This window comes from Porites lutea, chromosome 2 (assembly GCF_958299795.1).
Source record: "Porites lutea chromosome 2, jaPorLute2.1, whole genome shotgun sequence".
Classification (NCBI taxonomy): Eukaryota; Metazoa; Cnidaria; class Anthozoa; order Scleractinia; family Poritidae; genus Porites; species Porites lutea.
The window spans coordinates 3,695,406-3,715,473 of NC_133202.1; the positions used below are offsets into that span (position 1 = coordinate 3,695,406).

The window sequence follows — 20,068 nt, forward strand, 5'->3', positions numbered from 1 at the left end:
TCTTGAGATTTGCCAGTCCCTCTTACAATTTTTCCGATCCGTCCCTGAAAAGATACGTTCATGCCATTGTAATAATTTTCTATAACCAGGTGCTGCGTGAATTCGTATACACCAAGTTTGTACGACTCGTCGAGGGAGTGGGGGGGGGGGGGTCGATCGTATTATTTAAAAGAGTTTTTAGTTTGCAATGCTGGCAATGGGCTACAATAATAGAAGACCCACGGTATTCAGTCATAATGGCTACAAAAATGAATAGTCACTAAACTGCTTTTCACTCCTTTTCAAAAAAACCCTAAGACATCTGGGACATTCTGTGTCCAGTAGGGAATTTGCAAGAAAGAGATCTGGAGGTGCAGTGTTTTCTTAAACCGCGGCCTAAGTTAGACTTTATTCAAATAACCTACCCTTTATGGTCTAATGGGAATTTTGCATTTCAGTTATTTGGTACAACGGCACTTCCAAACGCATGAAGTTCCTTCTACTGTGGAAAAAAGTTGCCTTAGCTATCTTTTCGAAAGGTTCTTATGAGTGCGGAGATCCCGCTTAAAAAAATTGAGCGCAAACATAAAACATAGTTTTGGCTGAGATTGTCTAGGATCTTCTGGCTTTACGAACGTTTTTTGAGGCAGCTCTTACAAAACGCGACGAACTGTTCCTCTCTAAACTGTTTGAGAAAGTAAATCATTCTCTCAAATTACGTGCTCACTCCTTTGCTCCCAGGAACCAGGGACATCTCGTCAGTTTTCTTTGTAAACATTGCTACTTCCCCTCAGACTGAAGCGCCAATGACGTCACTTAACTGGATTAAGGAGTAGTATTTACTTCCTGTAGCGATGAACCGCTTCTTTTCAGTTCTTATATTTTTCAATCTGGTCATGTGATGACGATTGTCACCAGGCACTGATTTGTTTTTTCGTATTAGTAAGTATTCACACTCACGCACTTAGTGTGCCTCTGTGCTTAAGATTCAAACTTTGAGGGAATTCATTCTTACGATTGGAGTGAAACGATGAAAGCACAAAGCAAAGAAGAGAAAAAGACAAACAGAGAAAAAAAATTCAACAGCTTTTGTTGCACTTCAGGCTTGCTGTTGTCTGTTGTGTGTTGTATCGCATTAATTCACGTGGAACTCAAAATTCAAGAACATCATCGAGTGATATCAGAGTCAGCAACATTGTGTGGCCAGATGGAGAAGGAAATCCTTCAGAAAGTACAACAGAATCACGAAAGATGGCAAATAAATAAAGATAGAAACTCAGACGGTGCTTGGCACGAGACACAAGGTAAGGCTGATCAGTTTCGAACCCCGGGGGGAGAACTCCTTTATCTAGAGTACCGTAGTGAACGCGCTCGGTGGCATAGATCTAGAATGGGGGATTTTTTTCATCAGTATAACACGTGTTTTTCAGTTGGGTGCCAAGAAATGAAAAAATGTAAAAGCTGAACTTCCTATTAAAAAAGGTTTTAATGTACGGCACAAAAACCTGTTCTAAATTGACGGAAGCTTCCCCATCCCCCCTTGTCTCGAAAACTTACCCATCTGATCCGGGATCGAACAAACCAATAGATTAGTTAACAGTGATACAAGTGTCTCAATATGACTGGTATTGCGTCTGGCAGTACAGCTCATAAACACAAGATATTGATATAAAAATTGCGTGTTAGACTGTGTTTCATTAACCTGTGTAGTTGAAAACAATCGTAGAAAGATCCATCGTTTCTTCCTAAAAATGGCTGCTTGCCAAAGTTAGGTTAACCCTTTATCTACCTTGACAGGCATTAGTTGATACCGCGCCAAGATTAAGATGATTTCCGGGTAATTAAAATATGGCCTGTCAGTTCCATTCTTAATCTTTCTACACATAATTTTAAACACAGAACTGTCAGACATTGGACTAACTGTGCGAGCCCCACAAAAATATTTTTTTAGTTCTGAATCTCATAAATCATGGACGGGGGACATTCAAGTTTATTTTTGTTGGGATGGGGAGGGTGGAAAGTGGGGTGATACCTCCTCCAATTCTTTCCTTTTTTACTCCAGCCAGGGATATGGGTTCCTACTCCTGCCCAGGGATTTCTTTTCCGTGACATGGTTTCAAGGGTTCGAGAGTGCTAACAAGACTGTGAACTATTGAAAAGGAGTATCTATACATTTGTGTTTTCAAGGTGATCATGAGAACATCTCAAGACAGAAGCGTTCATCACCAACTAATTCGCTGCAAAAGTCAGTCCAAACGGCCGCTGATGTAAAACTGCTGATCAAGGAAGAACTTCGACTACTGCAGAACCAAGTTTGTGCCAAAGATGAAACGCTCTGTCGATCAGGACCAAAAGGGAGCCGAGGACGACGGGGAAGACCCGGTACAGAAGGACCTCCTGGAAAACATGGGCCCCTAGGGCCTCGAGGACTAAGGGGCGTGAAAGGTGATCTAGGACTGCCGGGTGACCCGGGTCCCGCGGGACCTGTCGGGCCGTCCGGTGAAAAAGGCGTAAAAGGTGAGCCCGGCAAGTCTATCTCTGCTCCGTCTCTGCTGCAGCGGCCTGTTGAAACAACTGTCAATGAAACCAAGACAACCATCTTTAAATGTACAGTGGACAGTAATCCACCTGCACATATCACGTGGTCTAAGCAGAATGCATCTCTTCCGGTGGGACGTCACGTGGTAGAGTCTAGTGGCACTCTGATTGTGAACAACGTTAGACCTGAAGACGAAGGATTTTACAGCTGTAGGGCTGAAAATTTGCTGGGAAGCGTCAACGCGTCAGCGAAACTTACTGTCCAGTGTGAGTTGTGCTTGTTATTTAACGAAACTTCTGAGTTGTTCTTAGTTTTGAGCTGTTTAAATATTTTTACGCAAGCAGTTTGTTCACTATAGGAAAAAGAGGAAAATCTTGTACATAGGAGCCGCGTGATACAGTTTGATTACTGCGTTGAGCCTGATCATCAGGGTTTCTAGTTTTGGTCCTTTATTTTAACCAATCCTATTGTGTTGTATTACTCAATAACGAACACTGTGAAAGGTGTCAATAACGAACAGTTCGCAATGCCGAACACAAAAAAGCACAAGGATTTCAAGTGCAATTCAGTAACGAACGTCCCATTTAAAGGGGATTCCTTGACGAACCTATTGCATCTGAAAAACGTGGACGGGTTGAAGACAGACTGTAGCCGCAGTTAAACACCATAAACAAACTAAATCTTAGTACTTTCCATTAAAAGGTAGACTGATGTTTATGTTTCCTTTTAGATGCTCCCAAAACTTTCTTGTCATCCAAAAGATTAATGGCGGAAGAAAAACAAAACGTCACCATTACCTGCACTGCTAGCGGTCAGCCGCAACCGAGAGTCACGTGGTTCAAGCCATTCGGAAGTTTGCCTAAAGACAGAATTGAGGTGGTTAATGGCACTCTGAAAATTTACAATGTGGCAAAAACAGACGGTGGAATATACCTATGCAACGCAAAGAATATTATGGGATCGGAAACAAGTACAGCACAACTCACAATATTCTCTCCACTGCGGTTTAAAGTTTACCCCCCTCAAGAAGTGACTCCTGCTCAGTTTGGTTCAACTGTCTATCTGCCTTGCGTGGTCAAGAGCGATTTGAGAACTACAATAACTTGGACAAAGAAGGAAAGCTCCTCTCTTCCTCAGAACACTGATGTTTTGCTGAATGGTACATTGGTTTTGCGGAACATCAAGAAATCACACGAGGGCTCTTACACCTGTAGGGCGACTAACGCCCTGACGACAATAGAAGCTGATGTAAAAATCAATGCACCAGTTGCAGCCCTTTCCTGTTCGATGATAAAGAAATACATCAGCAGTAAAAGTGGTAATTACGTCATAGATCCAGATGGTGAAGGAGGTCTGGCACCTTTTACAGCTTTCTGTGACATGACTGACAAGAGTGGAGTTGGCGTGACAGTGATCAGTCACGACAGTGAAAGCAGAACATATGTGCATCAGGTCAGTGGTTATGGCGCTCAAGGTAGTTACTCGCGTGACATTCATTACACAGGAGCGAGTCTCTCTCAGCTGGCAAGTCTCACCAGAGTCTCTTTACAATGTGAACAGTTTATCAAATATGAGTGTTATCATTCGGTGTTGCTCTACAACGGCAATCTATATGGATGGTGGGTGTCACGTGACTCTCAAAAGATGAGGTACTGGGGCGGAGCATCTGCCAATGATAAATGCGCATGCGGAATGACCAACTCATGTTCAAACCCCAGCAATGGTTGTAACTGTGATAAAAACGACTATGTGTGGCGTGAAGACAGCGGTCTCCTCACTGATAAGACCAAGCTTCCAGTTAAACAACTTAGGTTTGGAGATATTGGTGATAGTTCCTCGGAGTATGGCTACCACACTCTGGGAAAGTTTAAGTGCTATGGCATAGTTTAGAGGCAAACTTCATAATTTCATAAACTTGCCATTGCTTCGTTAACTACTCGTACAACCAGGTTTTTAATATATAGCGTCAGTGTCACGGCCAGCCTGTTAACGCGACCAGCCATTGTCATCACGACCACTGATTGTCATCCAGCATTAGACATACCATTAGAAACACGAGTGATGACGAGAAAATACAAAAAATAAAAGAGGTTACAGGGAAGATTGGGTGGAAGCATTTCTGTGAATTGTTTATCTTGAGATTTGCCAGTCCCTCTCACAATTTTTCCGATCCGTCCGTGAAAAGATACGTTCATGCCATTGTAATAATTTTCTATAACCAGGTGCTGCGTGAATTCGTATACACCAAGTTTGTACGACTCGTCGAGGGAGTGGGGGGGTCGATCGTATTATTTAAAAGAGTTTTTAGTTTGCAATGCTGGAAATGGGCTACAAAAATAGAAGACCCACGGTATTCAATCATAATGGCTACAAAAATAAATAGTCACTAAACTGCTTTTCACTCCTTTTCAAAAAAACCCTAAGACATCTGGGAAATTCTGTGTCCAGTAGGGAATTTGCATTTAAGTTCAATATTCCCCTGATATTCGGCACAATGGCAATTCTACAAACACCAACTTCCTTTAAATGTGTAAAAAAGTTGCCTTAGCTATCTTTTGAAAAGGCTCTGATGGGTGCGGAGATTCCGCGTATATGAAACATGAGTGCATACGTAAAACATAGTTGCTGGCTGAGATTGCTTAGGATATTTTTGCTTTTCGCAACAGCTCGTATAAAACGGTACGAACTGTTCTCCAGTGAACTGTTTGTGAAACTCGCGGGTGAAACTCAATAACTCTTTCAGGTAACGTGCTCACCCTTTTGCTTCCCGGAACCAGCAACATCTCAGTTTTCTATGTAAACATTGTTACTTCCCCTCCGATACTGAAGCGCCAATGACATCACTTAAGATTAAGGAGTAGTATTTACTTCCTGTAACGATGAATCGCTTTTTTTTCACTTCTTATATTTTTAAAACGAGTTATGTGATGACGACTGTCACTAGTCACTGAATTTTTTTTTTTTTGGTATTACTAAGTATTCACCCTCACGCACGTACTCTGTGTGCCACTGCGCTTAAGATTCAAAATTTGAGGGAATTCGTTCCTACGATTGGAGTTAAGCGATGAAAGCACAAAGCAAAGAAGAGAAAAAGACAAACAGAAAAACAAAATTCAACAGCTTCTGTTGCACTTCAGGCTTGCTGTTGTCTGTTGTGTGTTGTATCGCATTAATTCACGTGGAACTCAGAATTCAAGAACATCATCGAGTGATATCACAGTCAGCAACATTGTGTGGCCAGATGGAGAAGGAAATCCTTCAGAAGGTACAACAGAATTACGAAAGATGGCAAACAGGAACTCAGAAGGTACTTGGCACAAGGCACAAGGTAATGTGATCAGTCACAGTTTCGAACTCCGGGGGGAGGACTCCCTTATCTAGACTACCGTACTGAACGCGCTGTGGGATAGATCTTGAATGGGGGATATTTTTCATCTGTATTGCACGTGTTTTTTAGTTGGGTGCCAAAAAATGAAATATGTAAAAGCTGAACTTCCAATTAAAAAAGGTTTTAATGTACGGCACAATAACCTATTCTAAATTGACGGAAGCTTCCCCATCCTCTCTTGTCTTCTCAATTTACCCATCCGATCAGGGATCGAACTAACCAATAGATAAGTTAACAGTGTCTCAATATGACTGGTATCGCATGTGGCAGTACAGCTCATAAACACAAAACATTGTATATTTCATTAACATAGTTGGAAACAATCGTGGAAAGATCCATCGTTTCTCCTTAACTAATGGCTGTTTGCCAAAGTTGGGTTAACCTTTTATCCTCCTTGAGAGGCATATTAGTTGATACCACGCCAAGATTAAGATGATTTTTGGGTTATTAAATATGGCGTTCTGATTGTGAATGACGTTAGAGCCAGAGACGAAGGATTTTACAGCTGCAGGGCTGAAAATTTGCTGGGAAGCGTCAACGCTATAGCGAAGCTAACTGTTCAGTGTAAGTTTTGTTTATTTTAAATCAAGTTTTTATGTTCTCCTTAGTTTCTAGATGTTGATAAATTCTTTTAGGTACGCCTCACTTACTAACGGAAAAACAGGAAAATCGTATTCCGCAGGGGCCGCTTGGTGATAGCGTGATTCAGTATTACCGCTAGACGCCTGATCATCTCGACGCCGAGTCTTGGTTCTTTTTTGTGTTGCATGCGTATTACTCAATAACGAACGCTTCGGAATGCCGTACATAAAAACGCACTATGGATTAAAAGGGCAATTAGCGACCATACCATTTAAGGGGGAGTGCTTAGCTTGAAGACCCAATTGCATCGAACTGTAGTATACCGTGGGTTAAAGACCAGCAGTGTCAGAGCAGCGTCATACCAAATCTTGAGATCACATATTTAATACCGCATGTCTATTGAAATGTAAACAGATTTTTATGTTTCCTTTTAGATGCTCCCCAAAAACTTTCCTGTCGTCCAAGAGATTAATGGCGGAAGAGAAACAAAACGTCGCCATCGCCCACACTACTAGCGGTCAGCCGTAACCGAGAATCACGTGGTCTAAATCATTCGGAAGTTTGCCTAAAGACAGAGCTGAGGTGGTTAATGGTCCCCTTAAAATTTACAACGTAGCAAAAACAGACGGTGGAACATATCTGTGTAACACAAAGAATATTATGGGGTCAAAAACAGATACGGCTCAAATGACAATATTTTCTCCACTGCGGTTCAAAGTTCGTCCTCCCCAAGCATTGACCCCAATGATAGATTTGGCTACAGTCCCTCTGCCGTGTTTAGCCGAAAGTGATCTCAAACCTTCAATTACAAGGACAAAGGACGGCAAATCTTCACTTCCTGTGGACTCTGACGTATTGCAGAATGGCTCTCGAATTCTTCGCAACATCAAGAAATCACACGAGGGTTCTTACACCTGTAGGGCGACTAACGCCCTGACGACAATAGAAGCTGATGTGAAAATCAATGCACCAGTTGCAGCCCTTTCCTGTTCGATGATAAAGAAATACATCAGCAGTAAAAGTGGTAATTACGTCATAGATCCAGATGGTGAAGGAGGTCTGGCACCTTTTACAGCTTTCTGTGACATGACTGACAAGAGTGGAGTTGGCGTGACGGTGATCAGTCACGACAGTGAAAGCAGAACATATGTGCATCAGGTCAGTGGTTATGGCGCTCGAGGTTGTTACTCGCGTGACATTCATTACACAGGAGCGAGTCTGTCTCAGCTGGCAAGTCTCACCAGAGTCTCCTTACACTGTGAACAGGTTATCAAATATGAGTGTCATGGATCGGTATTGCTCAACAACGGCGATCTATATGGATGGTGGGTTTCACGTGATTCTCAGAAGATGAGGTACTGGGGCGGAGCATCTGGCAATAATAAATGCGCATGCGGAATGACCAACTCATGTGCAGACTCCAGGTTTGGTTGTAACTGTGATAAACAGGATCATGTGTGGCGTGAAGATAGCGGACTTCTCACCGATAAGACCAAGCTTCCAGTAAAACAACTTAGGTTTGGAGATATGGGTAACAGATACTCTGATTTTGGTTACCACACTCTGGGAAAGTTTAAGTGCTATGGCATAGTTTAGAGGCAAACTTCATAAGTTAATTAACTTGCCATTGACTCGTTAACTACTCGTACAACCAGGTTTCTAATATATAGTGTCAGTGTCACGGCCAGCCTGTTAACGCGACCACCCGTTGTCATCACGACCACTGTTTGTCATTCACGTATGGAATACAGTCGACTCCCGATAACTCGAACCCTCGCTAACTCGAACCTCGCGCTAACTCGAACCAAAATCGATTTCCCCTGGATTTCCATCATACATTCACTGTAATTTTACCCTTGGTAACTCGAACTCCTCGAAAACTCGACCTCCCGCTAACTCGAACCAATTTTCGTTTCCCCTCAGGTCATTTTCTATATAATTTTACCCTCGATAACTCGAACCATGTTTTGAGCCCTTAAAAAGTCGGGGAAAAAGCCGTCTACTAGCGTCCGAAACATTGAATTTTGGATTTCCTATTGACGTGTTGTAGGAGTATAGTTTACTAATGGAGGCTGATGGTGATTGTCACACTCAGGCCACTTAAGGCATGACTGTCTAATTAAATATGCATATTTTGATAAAATGCTATTTAAAACGGTTTGCTTCTATCAATGATCCTGAAAATTGAACTACAAATGTAGCTTAATGGCCTTAGCAATCTGAGTGCATTTTAGAAGCTCAAACGTTCGTCACGTGACTGATAATTGAGAATTAACGGTCAAAATATTTACTCTAAAATGGGGAAAGGATAATGAAAGAGCAAAAAGTTCTTTTAGGTACATTAAAAAGGTTCTTATAAATTCGCCTTGTATGTGTGTTTACGTTATATAGGAACCGGTAAATAAAGGGAAAAAGGTCACGAGACTTATTAATAAGTTAAATAGCTAATAGGATGAATAACATTTCCAATCATACAAGGCGAATGTACGATTTACACTGTTTATGCAACATTTTGGTAGTGAAAATTCCTAACATTAAGGTTTGCAACCCTTCCCCGTTTAGGAAAACGTGTTTTATGACGTCATTGACGAAGCGATGTCACGTGTTATTTGAAATCACGTTTTACGTGTTTTTTTCGTTGAGCCACATTCGTAGTTCACTTTTCAGGAGCACTGATGGAAGCAAACCGGTCTAAATAGCATTTACTAAAATATACATATTTAATTAGGTAGTCATGCCGTAAGTGGCCTGAGCAACCTAACGTGAAGCAACTTTTCTTCTCAAAACAGTAAACGCATGCTCTATTTAGGCTATGTTTTGTTACGTCACGTTCTGATTTATAATCTAAAAGTATCTTTTAATTTTCACTTGACATTTCTACAATTAAATGTGATTAGAATGTTTACTGTGCAGTAAAAACTGTTTTTTACCTTACTCTCGTCTATTTTCTTCGGACTCCCGATAACTCGAACCTTTTTTCGATTTCCCTTGAAGGTTCGAGTTATCGGGAGTCGACTGTATAGACAAAAACTTGTCCTTCAATTATAGCCTGTATTTTGATTTAAGATTTATAACAAATAATGTAGGTAATACCATGTACTCACGTGGCAATACTGAAATAAAGGTGTTGCTGTTGTCATCAACATTAGACATACTGTTACAGGACTAATCTCCCCGAGTTTAAAGATATATGGAAAGTTAATGAAAGTTCGATAAATATCCGATCAATAGGCTTTTAAGGTTTTAGAACATTCTAAGTGTTTACCTCTAAAAATGAAACATGATGAATAACCAATTTACTAATAAGCTTTTCATGAAGAAACATAAATATTTAATGTGATCTTTTAAGAGAGGGACATCTTATCTCCAAACTTGACGTCCCTCGGAAGATACTCACCTTTCAAATGAAAATTTCGACCCTTTTAGTAATTAACTAAAAGAAGCATTCGTCTTGTGGCTCGTTTTGTTGGCAAATACATCCTACGCCTTATTATTGATGTAAACCTATTCGGGCCAATGACCAAGCAAATAAATAGCAAGTTGCTAAGGAATAGGTTCAGTATGCAGTAATTATAGATAGAGAGAAAGTGAGAGAAAGAAAGAAGTACAGAACTGTTGAAGATCAATGAAGTTTAAGTTGAAGAAGAAAGCTTAGAAGTTAAAAGAAGAATAATATTGTGAAGAGAGTAAGTCTTCTTATGATAAAGTGTTTAATCGTAAGACGTATTTGGTTGTGACAGTCACTCTCATCAAGAGGTTAAATTCCTTTATCAATAGAAACATGAGTTGTCACAGACGAGAAAATACAAAAAATAAAAGAGGTTGCAGGGAAGATTGCGTGAAAGCATTTCTGTGAATTATTTATCTTGAGATTTGCCACTCCCTCTTACAATCTTTCTGAACCGTCCCGGAAAAGATAAATTCATGTCATCGCAATAATGTTCTATAACCAGGTGCTGCGTGAATTCATATACACCCAGTTCGTACGACTTGTCAACAGAGTTGGTGGTCGATCGTATTATTTCAAAAGAATTTTTAGTTCGCAATGCTGGCAATGGGCTACAAATTAAAATAGCAGACCCACGGTATTCAGTCATGATGGCTACAAAAATAAATAGTCACTAAACTGCTTTTCAGTCCTTTTTAAAAAAACCGAAGACATCTGGGACATTCTGTGTCCAGTAGGGGATTTGCATTTTAGTTCAATATTCCCCTGATATTCGGCACAATGGCAATTCTACACACACCAACAACTTCCTTTAAATGTGGAAAAAAGTTGCCTTGTAGCTATCCCACGTATATGAGACATGAGTGCATACATAAAACATAGTTGCTGGCTGACACTGCTTAGGATATTTTTGCTCTTCGCAACAGCTCTTATAAAACGAGACAAACTGTTTCCCTCTAAACTGTAACTCTCTCAGGTCACGTGCTCACCCCTTTGTTCCAAGGAACCAGGTACATCTCAGTTTTCTTTGTAAACATTGTAATTGAATGTTACTTCCCCTCATACTGAAGCGCCAATGACATCACTTAGGGTTAAGGAGTAGCATTTACTTCCTGTAGCGATGAATCGCTTCTTTCAGGTCTTATATTTTTAAATCTCATGTGATGACGACTGTCACTAGTCACTGATTTGTTCTTTTCGTATTACTAAGTATTCACGCTCACGCACTTACTGTGCCACTGCGCTTAATATTCAAAATTTGAGTGTATTCGTTCTTAAGATTGGAGTTCAGCGCTAGCGATGAAAGCACAAAGTAAAGAAGAGAAAAAGACAAACAGAGAAACAAAATTCAACAGCTTCTGTTGCACTTCAGGCTTTCTCTTGTCTGTTGTATGTTGTATGGCACTAATTCACGTGGAACTCAAACTTCAAGAATATCATCGAGTGATATCACAGTCAGCAACATTCTGTGACCAGATGAAGAAAGAAGTCCTCCAGGAAGTACAACAGAATTACGAAAGATGGCAAATAAATAAAGACAGGAACTCAGAAGGTACTTGGCACGAGGCACAAGGTAAGGTAATCATCTTTAAACTCACTCCTGGAGAGGAGTAACCTGGGACGACGGGACACCAAGGCCTGCTACTACACGTGCTGTGGGATAGGGTATGGCTTTGGAGGTGTTCGATCAGTTCTTGAATAGGGGATTCTGTCTTGCACGTGGTTCTTTAGTTTGGTGCTTAAAATCTCAGTACCTCTAAATTTTAAAAGCTGATCTGCCTAATATATTAAAAAAGGTTTTAATCTGCGGCACAAGTATCCCCCACCTCCGCCGAGAACCCTCCAAGCCGAGATCGAACTAGTGACTATTGCAATATTTTAGTTAATGGTCACTATACAAGAATTGACACATCACCTCTGGTAATACACAAAATATATCAAACATGGGAATGATCCTTTGTTTATTTTTAGGAATGTTAGGCTAATCTTTTATCCTCCTTGGCAGGCATATTAGATGATACCACAGGTCCGAGATCAAGCTGATTTCCGGGTTATGAAAAGATATAATTTGGTCTATTAGTTGCATTCTTTCTTTCTACACATATTTAAAGCAGAGAAATGTTAAAGACACTGTGGAAAACTCGTTGTTGACTTAATTAACGTTGACATCCTTCTTGTTACACAATTTTGAACTGACCAATAAATTACGGAAACCACAGGTCCATGATCAAGCTGATTTCCGGGTTATAAAATGTTTATTTTGACCTATCAGTTCCATTTTTCTATAGATATTTTGAGCACAGTACTGTTAGCAATCGAACAACATGTTATTGGCTTAATTAACGCCGATATCCTTGCTGTTATACTTTCTAGTAAAAGTTTTTGTGTCATTCTTTTAATTTCAATGGGCGTAGGGGACTCACAGCCCAGTGGACTCCTTTTTTGCACGACACGCTTTCACGTGAGTGTAGTGTCACCGATAAAGACTGTGAACGATTTTAAGGGAGTCTCTTCAATCTTGTTTTCAAGGTGATCATGAGAACAGCTCAAGACTGAAGCGTTCATCACCAACTAATTCCCAGCAAAAGTCAGTCCAAACAGCGGCTGAAGTAAAACTGCTGATCAAGGAAGAACTTCGACTGCTGCAGAAACTAGTCTGTGCCAAAGATGAAACGCTCTGTCGATCAGGACCAAAAGGGAGCCGAGGACGACGGGGAAGACCTGGAACTCGAGGAAGACCCCCCAATAGGACCTCGAGGAGCAATGGGCGTGAAAGGTGATATAGGACCGCCAGGTTACCCGGGTCCCGCGGGACCTGTCGGGCCGCCCGGTAAAAAAGGCATTAAAGGTGAGCCGGGTAAGTCTATCTCTGCTCCTTCTCTGCTGCAGGCTCCTGTTGAAACAACTGTCAATGAAAGTCAGACAGCCATCCTCAAATGTACAGTGGACAGTAATCCGCCGCCTGCACATGTATGTCACGTGGTCTAAGCAGAACTCATCTCTTCCGGTGGGACGTCACGTGGTAGAGTCCAGTGGTGCTCTGATTGTAAATAATGTTAGACCAGAAGACGAAGGATTTTACAGCTGCAGGGGTGAGAATTTGCTAGGAAGCGTCAACGCTACAGCGAAACTAACTGTTCACTGTGAGTTTTGTTTATTTTAAATCAAGTTTTTGAGTTCTTCTTAGTTTCCAGATCTTAATAATTTTTTTTAGGCACGCCTCACTTACTACAGGAAAACCGTATTCCGCAGGGGCCGCTTGTTGATAGCGTGATTCAGTATTACCGCTAGAAGCCTGATCATCACGAGTTCGAGTCTTGGTTCTTTATTGTGTTGTATACGTATTACTCAATAACGAACGCTACGGAATGCATGCCGTAGATAACAAAGCACTATGGATTAAAAGGGCAATTAGCGACCATACCATTTAAGGGGGAGTGCTTAGCTTGAAGACCCAATTGCATCGAACTGTAGTATACCGTGGGTTAAAGACCAGCAGTGTCAGAGCAGCGTCATACCAAATCTTGAGATCACATATTTAATACCGCATGTCTATTGAAATGTAAACAGATTTTTATGTTTCCTTTTAGATGCTCCCAAAACTTTCTTGTCGTCCAAAAGATTAATGGCGGAAGAGAAACAAAACGTTACCATCGCCTGCACTGCTAGCGGTCAGCCGCAACCTAGAATCACGTGGTCTAAATCATTTGGTTGTTTGCCCAAAGACAGAGCTGAGGTGGTTAATGGTACCCTGAAACTTTACAATGTGGCAAAAACAGACGGTGGAACATACCTGTGTAACACAAAGAATATAATGGGGTCAAAAACAGATACTGTTCAACTGACAATATTTTCTCCACTGCGGTTCAAAGTTCGTCCTCCCCAAGAATTGACCCCAATGATAGATTTAGCTACAGTCCCTCTGCCGTGTTTAGCTGAAAGTGATCTCAAAACTATAATTACATGGACAAAGGACGGAAAATCTTCACTTCCTGTCGACTCTGACGTATTGCAGAACGGTACACTGATTCTCCGGAACATCAAGAAATCACACGAGAGTTCTTACACCTGTAAAGCGACTAACGCCTTGACGACAGTAGAAACTAAAGTGAAGATTAGTGTTCAAGTTTCAACACCTTCCTGTTCGATGATAAAGAAATACGTCAGCAGTAAAAGTGGTAATTACGTCATAGATCCAGATGGTGAAGGAGGTCTGGCACCTTTTACAGCTTTCTGTGACATGACTGACAAGAGTGGTGTTGGCGTGACAGTGATCAGTCACGACAGTGAAAGCAGAACATATGTGCATCAGGTCAGTGGTTGGGGCGCTCAAGGTAGTTACTCGCGTGACATTCACTACTCAGGAGCGAGTCTCTCTCAGCTTGCGAGTCTCACCAGAGTCTCTTCACACTGTGAACAGTTTATCAAATATGAGTGTCAGGGATCGGTATTGCTTTTCAACGGCAATCCACATGGATGGTGGGTGTCTCTTGACTCTCAAACGATGAGGTACTGGGGCGGAGCATCTGCCAATGATAAATGCGCATGCGGAATGACCAACTCATGTCCAGACCCCAGCTTTGGTTGTAACTGTGATAAAAACGACTTTGTGTGGCGTGAAGACAGCGGTCTTCTCACTGATAAGACCAAGCTTCCAGTTAAACAGCTAAGGTTTGGAGATATTAATAACAATAGACAGGTTGGTTACCACACTCTAGGGAAGTTGAAGTGTTATGGCATAGTTTAACAGCAAACTTTTGAACCTACTTCTCAATAGAAAAGCTTAAACTTCGATAAATTCGCTGAATTATGTTTCTGGAGCCCAAGAAAAGAAAAACAGAGAAATTTTTATGTACTTATTGATCCTTTATCGCTTACTCAAAGATGTGTTTTGATGTAGTATGTTAAGACTGCGGATTATTGTAATGCTGTTGTTGAGATCGCTTTGGCTGGGATGGGATGAGAACTAGACTTACTTCAAGAGAGAAGGTGGACTGCAAGCATTCTAGGATATGGTGGAACTTTGCCTCAAATGGCCATTCTTTGAAAAAAAGGCGACCACCTTCTTATCACGGCGACTTTTTTTATCAGGCATCTTTAGCCTGAGAGCACTGCCGCTAGCTTTTGCGTGCGGCTCTCGCGTGCCTTTTCGCGTGTATTCGAAATGGAGAGCTTGTTTGCAGGCTAGGCAGATTTAGCAAAGACAACACGACAACTTAACAGTGACGATGGCGTGCGTAGATCTACTAAAAAGACCGGCCTGAGTCCTTTCCCCGCGCTTCCGCGATCTTATTTGATGTTGTGTTTTCTTTGCTGAATCTGCCTATAATGTTACTCCACCACTCCTCCATAAGGGTGCTTTTCCACTATCACGTAATTTTTAGGTGCGTACGCACTTAAATTTCACGCGCGAAAAATAGAGGCAATGTATGGAAGGTCACGTTTCTATTTAATTTACGCGCGTAAAATTTACGTGCTTAGGGACGTAAAGGATACGCGACAGTGGAAATCCACCTAAAAATATCTGTCTGAAAAAAAGGGGAAAATTCCGTCAAAAACCTTTGTAGCCCTTTTTGTGAGGCTTGATCATTTGCAATTTTGATTCTGTTGATTCTGAACCCGTTTGACAGAGACACTTTCAACAAGGAAAACTCGGTAGTGGTCGTGCAAGTGTTCACTATAGCTTTAAAAGGCGTAACTGCCCAAATTCGGGAAGTTTCGACACTGTCCGTCATACGACTGAAGGCAAAATAATAAGGATTATTAAATTAGCCACTGATAAAATAGTTGGTTACCATCGTTTATAGTTTATTCTTTAAGAACAAGTACTCTGCAGCACTCTGTAGCTACACAATTTTATGTATAGGCCGAGTGATGCCGGGCTATAAATTACTACAAGGTCGCCCAATATCAAACAAGGTCTAGTTCATTGACTACGTATAAGTTGTATATAAAGTGGAGTACGTTTTTGGATACATTAAATAAGAATAAAAAATCTTTTCCTTGTACAATAAGTCTGTGGATAGAGACTTCAAAAAATTTACATAACATTGTTCAAACTAAAACACAAACTTATCAAATTCACGGCGTTACACCCTTTAAATAGAAAGTCCACGCGACATTTCCAGCACCACCTGCACTCCTGGGGCACGTGACCATAAGTCTTCCCATGCGCGGGGCCTTGGAACCACCATGGTTTCCCTCAAAGCCGACAATGACATTGTGGATCTTTTTTCCGCGAATACTCTCGCTTGCCTTGACATTAAAACAAGGACTATCCACACAAAAGGTGAACTGAGTGGTGTGTGAAAACACGTTCTTGAATGGGATCGATGTAGTAGCGCCAGCCTTGATTGAGTACGGTCCTTGAGGCTTAGGGGGGCTACAGTGACCAAACAGAGGAAACACGTATTCACCCCCAACCGCCGAGAAGACGGTTAGCGTCCCACGGGTATCACCCAGACGGGACGGTTCATACGTTACTTCCACGCCGACTTCCGTACCGCCGCTCGACGCCGAAGCAGCGGTGATTGACTTTTCCACGTGGAAGTCCGTACTATCCACCTGAAATGAAACGTTGAGGCGGTCAGTTTAATTTATAAGTTGAGTTGCAAAAAAATACGCAGTTGCAGCAAAGACTAGGGGAAAACTCAGTACTTATATGATACCTAGTCTCTTTCAATTTTATTTACATAATTATCAATTTGCCTGATACGGCCACGTTCAGGTTAAAATAATCACAAGTAAATACAATTTTAAATAGTCTCGCTAACGTAATGGGTCTTTTTGGAACTAGTTCTATCAAGCAATGATACAGTCAAATGGTAAATTAAATAAAACGGCAAGGATAGTATTTTAGTCTTCACGGCAAAAAACCTTTCGACGTCAAACGCATTATCTCGAGTCGCATAAACGTATAAACGCACACGCTATTTCTAACAGCTGCTTTCTGATCTGGGATCTGGAGTGCCACTGATTTTCTGAAGCAAATTTCCCTCGCGGTACGATCAATCAGAAGCACTACCCAGATCTGGGTAGTGACACCTCATCAGTAAAGAATTTCTGGGCTCGTTCCTCAGACCTCACTTCGCGGGAAACTAGAAGTATGTCGCCTGCTTTCTCAGGCTACTTCCTCAGAGTAAAAAAGACAGTAACCAGCCAAAAAGCCTCACGAACAAAAACATAAACTGTTATTACCTTACAGCTGTACTCGACTTTAGACTTGGCAAAATTCACAAAACGACAAGTCTGACTTTGACTAGAGCCCAGAGCGGTGCGGAAGTGAACAGGAGCCTCGGAACCAGCAGGGGTAGCCGTCAGGTTTAGATCATACTGGTAAACACCAAGTTCTGAACTGCTAAATGACAGTCGGCCAATCAATTCACCGGCCTTCAGGGGTAGATATTCAAACATACACGAGCCCTGAAAGGCATATGAATAAAAACTAATTAATACTTGAGACATGGTCAGAATCACGATTTATGCTAACTGTAAGTTCAGAATACAAATCTGATATACTACAAGGTCATTTCAAGTTGTTCTAAACATTCTGTAAATGATAAGCTGTAGCAGAAGAAGCATCCAATTTTTCTTTTTTTTTCCGGACTTTTTAAGTTTCAACTGTATTTTGCTCTTATCCGTGGCTATTCCAAGCAGGCGGATTTGGGCTTACCCCTGCGAAAATAGGGGACAGGTGCATATATTATGGATCAATTCAATCAATTGATCAACACTTATTTTTCTCAGTTTAACTCAATATCATAATTAACCAAACACAAATACAAAGAAAATAAAGTTGAAATAAACAAATGCAGAAGTCTCAACTTTCAAAGCAAGGTATTAAACCTGAAAATAAGAGAATTTGGTAAAGAATCAACAAGTCACAATGGGGATGCCGGCAGGCACATGTTGATATTTAACGGTGTAATGTTACAGGGTTTTGTACGTCAACCTCCCATCCGCGATCCCTGGTCGATCACAAGTGTCAGTAGAGAGCAAAGCCCATTTTGAGTGACGCGCGTCAACCGGAAGTAAGGTCTTTTTCATTGTAAAGTGTCTTGACGTTACCAAACTTGTCTTGCTAAGTGCCTTCACTCTTCTAGAGACGATTTGCCCGAAAATTTGGGCAAAACCACTGGTTAAGCACGAAAAAAGTCCACTTCCGGTTTGACGTGCATCGCTCAAAAACGTCTTTGCTCACTAGTAACACGTCAACATGGACTGAGATACAAACCTCGGATAGAGGAGGCACAGTGAAACTCGGAGGAAGCTGTATGTCTGCTACGGAGCACTGAGAGTTGAATGTCACAGGGGTACTGAGAGGATTGTGTAACGTCACCACATGGGAGGTACTTTTTCGTATGGGTGTGGCCAGATCAATAGTAGCCATCACCCCAGGAGCCACCGCCTTGAACGTCACGTAATAAAATAGATATTCCCCACCGTGCTCGTTACGGAAGATCACCTGCAGGTTTAAGTAAGTTGAAACAGTTAGTACTGAGAAAAATTAGACTTATGTACGTTTGTAATGGGTAATCACATCAAAGAGAATTAATAGTACCAGAAGCAAACCGCTACGCCTTGAAAGCAGTCAGGGACAGTGGTTTGTCCAGATGGGGCAGAAAAGTCAAGATAGATGGGGGTGGGGTGGGCATACTACAACTACGCAATCGAGTACACAAGCACATGGACCTTACCTTAGCACTAAAAGTTCCTTCTTTATGCGCAAAGAAGTTCAGCCTGTAATCACGCTTGGACAAACCCGGCACGTCGATGTAGTCTAGTCCTTTCAGTGTGGTAGCACTGTCAGGTTTGTCAGGCTTCAACATCTCAATAATCACGCGGAATCTACAGAAATATACGAGTATCAACAGAATGTCTAAATATTTAATTGAACAGTATTTAACTCAGTTATGTGACTAGTTAGTAACCTAACCAAAACGTTAGACCAACTGTTTGTGACGTACGTCCATAATTGGCCATGGGTAATGTTGCCTCCAATGCTGCGCTTACGTTGCGAGCACCACCACACGATGTTGCTAGCAATGATGTACCAAGCATCGGCCTCTAAATTTTACCACTTCCACTTAACATATGCGAGTCCATTTTTGAAACCGTTCATGACCTATCACGGCCAAAAAAAAAAACGATGACCGCAATGTAAAAGCCAGTTGTTCCATAGGCATAAATAGAATGTACACCATCTACAGAATCTACTTTGTACTCAGTGTATAACAACCTTAAATTATTAACAACCATAGGGCCAAGCTTGTTAGTACACAATCAAAGACACAATCCCACGGCAGGTGGAAAAAGACAAAGAACTGTGCAAACCTTTGAGGTCGCCGTAGCCAGTTAGTGACAGTCAGCATTTCAGTGTAAAACGTTTTGCAAGGCACCTCTCTTTGTATGTTGTTAATTGGCTTCGGACCCTCAGCGCTACCTGTCACATTGTACAGCAACCCGTTGCCATCCGGGAGGGCGAAAAACACAGAGCCCTTAAGCAAACAGAAATGCTGAACATTAGCGGTGTAATAGACGCAAAACAGTCGGTTTTTCCTTCAAATCGCTTTTTCAAGGAGCGAGCATTAGAGCCTCCACGCGCGAAGAGTGTGAGGCGAGAGGAAAAAACGTCTATGCCGAATCTCACTCTCCGTTTTCAACACCTCGCTCCATGCCTTTTCTTTGACTGTTCGCGCGCACTTGACTACGCAAAAATATGGGCGGTTTTGTGGTCTGGCGGTGCGCTATCAAAACAAACTTCCCCCGACAAGGTTCTTTCCATCGTTGTTGATATGACGATGATATAACGCTAAAAGGTAGTCACTTGCAAGTATTACCTTCGTTACAGATGCATGTTAACGCTGGCATATATGGGGTACATTTCGTCTGAAACACAGGCTATTAAGCTATCACTGCAACGGCCTCAAGCTTTCACTTAAAACTCATGAACATGTATCCCTTTCGGAGTTGTAAGTGGAAGAAAGAAATATCTGTACAGGAAACGAAAGCAGATCTATACCTTCGTATTTGTTACAACTACATTCATCAGGGAAAACATCGACGCAAAATAGTAATTTACACTTATGGTGTAACTCACAAAAAATAAAGGAACCAGCGCGAATCTAAGTCA

At 41.5% G+C, this 20,068-nt stretch overlaps 4 protein-coding genes across 4 annotated transcripts in view; 3 read left to right on the forward strand and 1 right to left on the reverse strand.

Moving 5' to 3' along the window:
* Nucleotides 1-960: 960 nt before the first annotated feature.
* LOC140927445 (uncharacterized) lies at nt 961-4,613 on the forward strand. Its single transcript, XM_073377092.1, has 3 exons — nt 961-1,283; nt 2,167-2,784; nt 3,249-4,613. The coding sequence occupies exons 1-3, from the start codon at nt 1,010-1,012 to the stop codon at nt 4,406-4,408; spliced, it is 2,052 nt and encodes a 683-aa protein (XP_073233193.1). The 5' UTR covers nt 961-1,009; the 3' UTR covers nt 4,409-4,613.
* A 1,190-nt stretch (nt 4,614-5,803) lies between these two features.
* On the forward strand, nt 5,804-8,832 carry LOC140925083 (contactin-associated protein 1-like). Its single transcript, XM_073375036.1, has 3 exons — nt 5,804-5,846; nt 6,542-6,614; nt 7,022-8,832. Exons 1-3 carry the CDS (start codon nt 5,804-5,806, stop codon nt 8,082-8,084), a joined length of 1,179 nt encoding a protein of 392 aa, XP_073231137.1. The 3' UTR covers nt 8,085-8,832.
* A 4,589-nt stretch (nt 8,833-13,421) lies between these two features.
* On the forward strand, nt 13,422-14,765 carry LOC140927442 (contactin-associated protein-like 2). Its single transcript, XM_073377089.1, has one exon. It carries the CDS (start codon nt 13,562-13,564, stop codon nt 14,681-14,683), a length of 1,122 nt encoding a protein of 373 aa, XP_073233190.1. The 5' UTR covers nt 13,422-13,561; the 3' UTR covers nt 14,684-14,765.
* A 962-nt stretch (nt 14,766-15,727) lies between these two features.
* Nucleotides 15,728-20,068, reverse strand: part of LOC140927443 (hydrocephalus-inducing protein-like) — a 54,827-nt gene continuing 50,486 nt past the window's right edge. The window contains exons 72-76 of the mRNA XM_073377090.1: nt 19,270-19,433; nt 18,633-18,783; nt 18,170-18,400; nt 17,134-17,358; nt 15,728-16,500 (exon numbers count right to left, since the gene is read on the reverse strand). Of these exons, the coding sequence (XP_073233191.1) occupies nt 16,018-16,500; nt 17,134-17,358; nt 18,170-18,400; nt 18,633-18,783; nt 19,270-19,433 (1,254 nt within the window). The 3' untranslated portion in view covers nt 15,728-16,017. The remainder of the gene's footprint in view (nt 16,501-17,133; nt 17,359-18,169; nt 18,401-18,632; nt 18,784-19,269; nt 19,434-20,068) is intronic.

What these genes read in the sequence shown, in the direction of transcription:
- LOC140927442 (XM_073377089.1), top strand. Translation starts at nt 13,562, where the DNA reads ATGGCGGAAGAGAAACAAAACGTTACCATCGCCTGCACTGCTAGCGGT.
- LOC140927445 (XM_073377092.1), top strand. Translation starts at nt 1,010, where the DNA reads ATGAAAGCACAAAGCAAAGAAGAGAAAAAGACAAACAGAGAAAAAAAA. An exon ending in TGCTTGGCACGAGACACAAG is followed by an intron (nt 1,284 to 2,166) that starts GTAAGGCTGATC and finishes TGTGTTTTCAAG; the next exon opens with GTGATCATGAGAACATCTCA. An exon ending in AGCGAAACTTACTGTCCAGT is followed by an intron (nt 2,785 to 3,248) that starts GTGAGTTGTGCT and finishes GTTTCCTTTTAG; the next exon opens with ATGCTCCCAAAACTTTCTTG.
- LOC140925083 (XM_073375036.1), top strand. Translation starts at nt 5,804, where the DNA reads ATGGCAAACAGGAACTCAGAAGGTACTTGGCACAAGGCACAAG. An exon ending in TACTTGGCACAAGGCACAAG is followed by an intron (nt 5,847 to 6,541) that starts GTAATGTGATCA and finishes AAATTCTTTTAG; the next exon opens with GTACGCCTCACTTACTAACG. An exon ending in CTTGGTGATAGCGTGATTCA is followed by an intron (nt 6,615 to 7,021) that starts GTATTACCGCTA and finishes GCCGTAACCGAG; the next exon opens with AATCACGTGGTCTAAATCAT.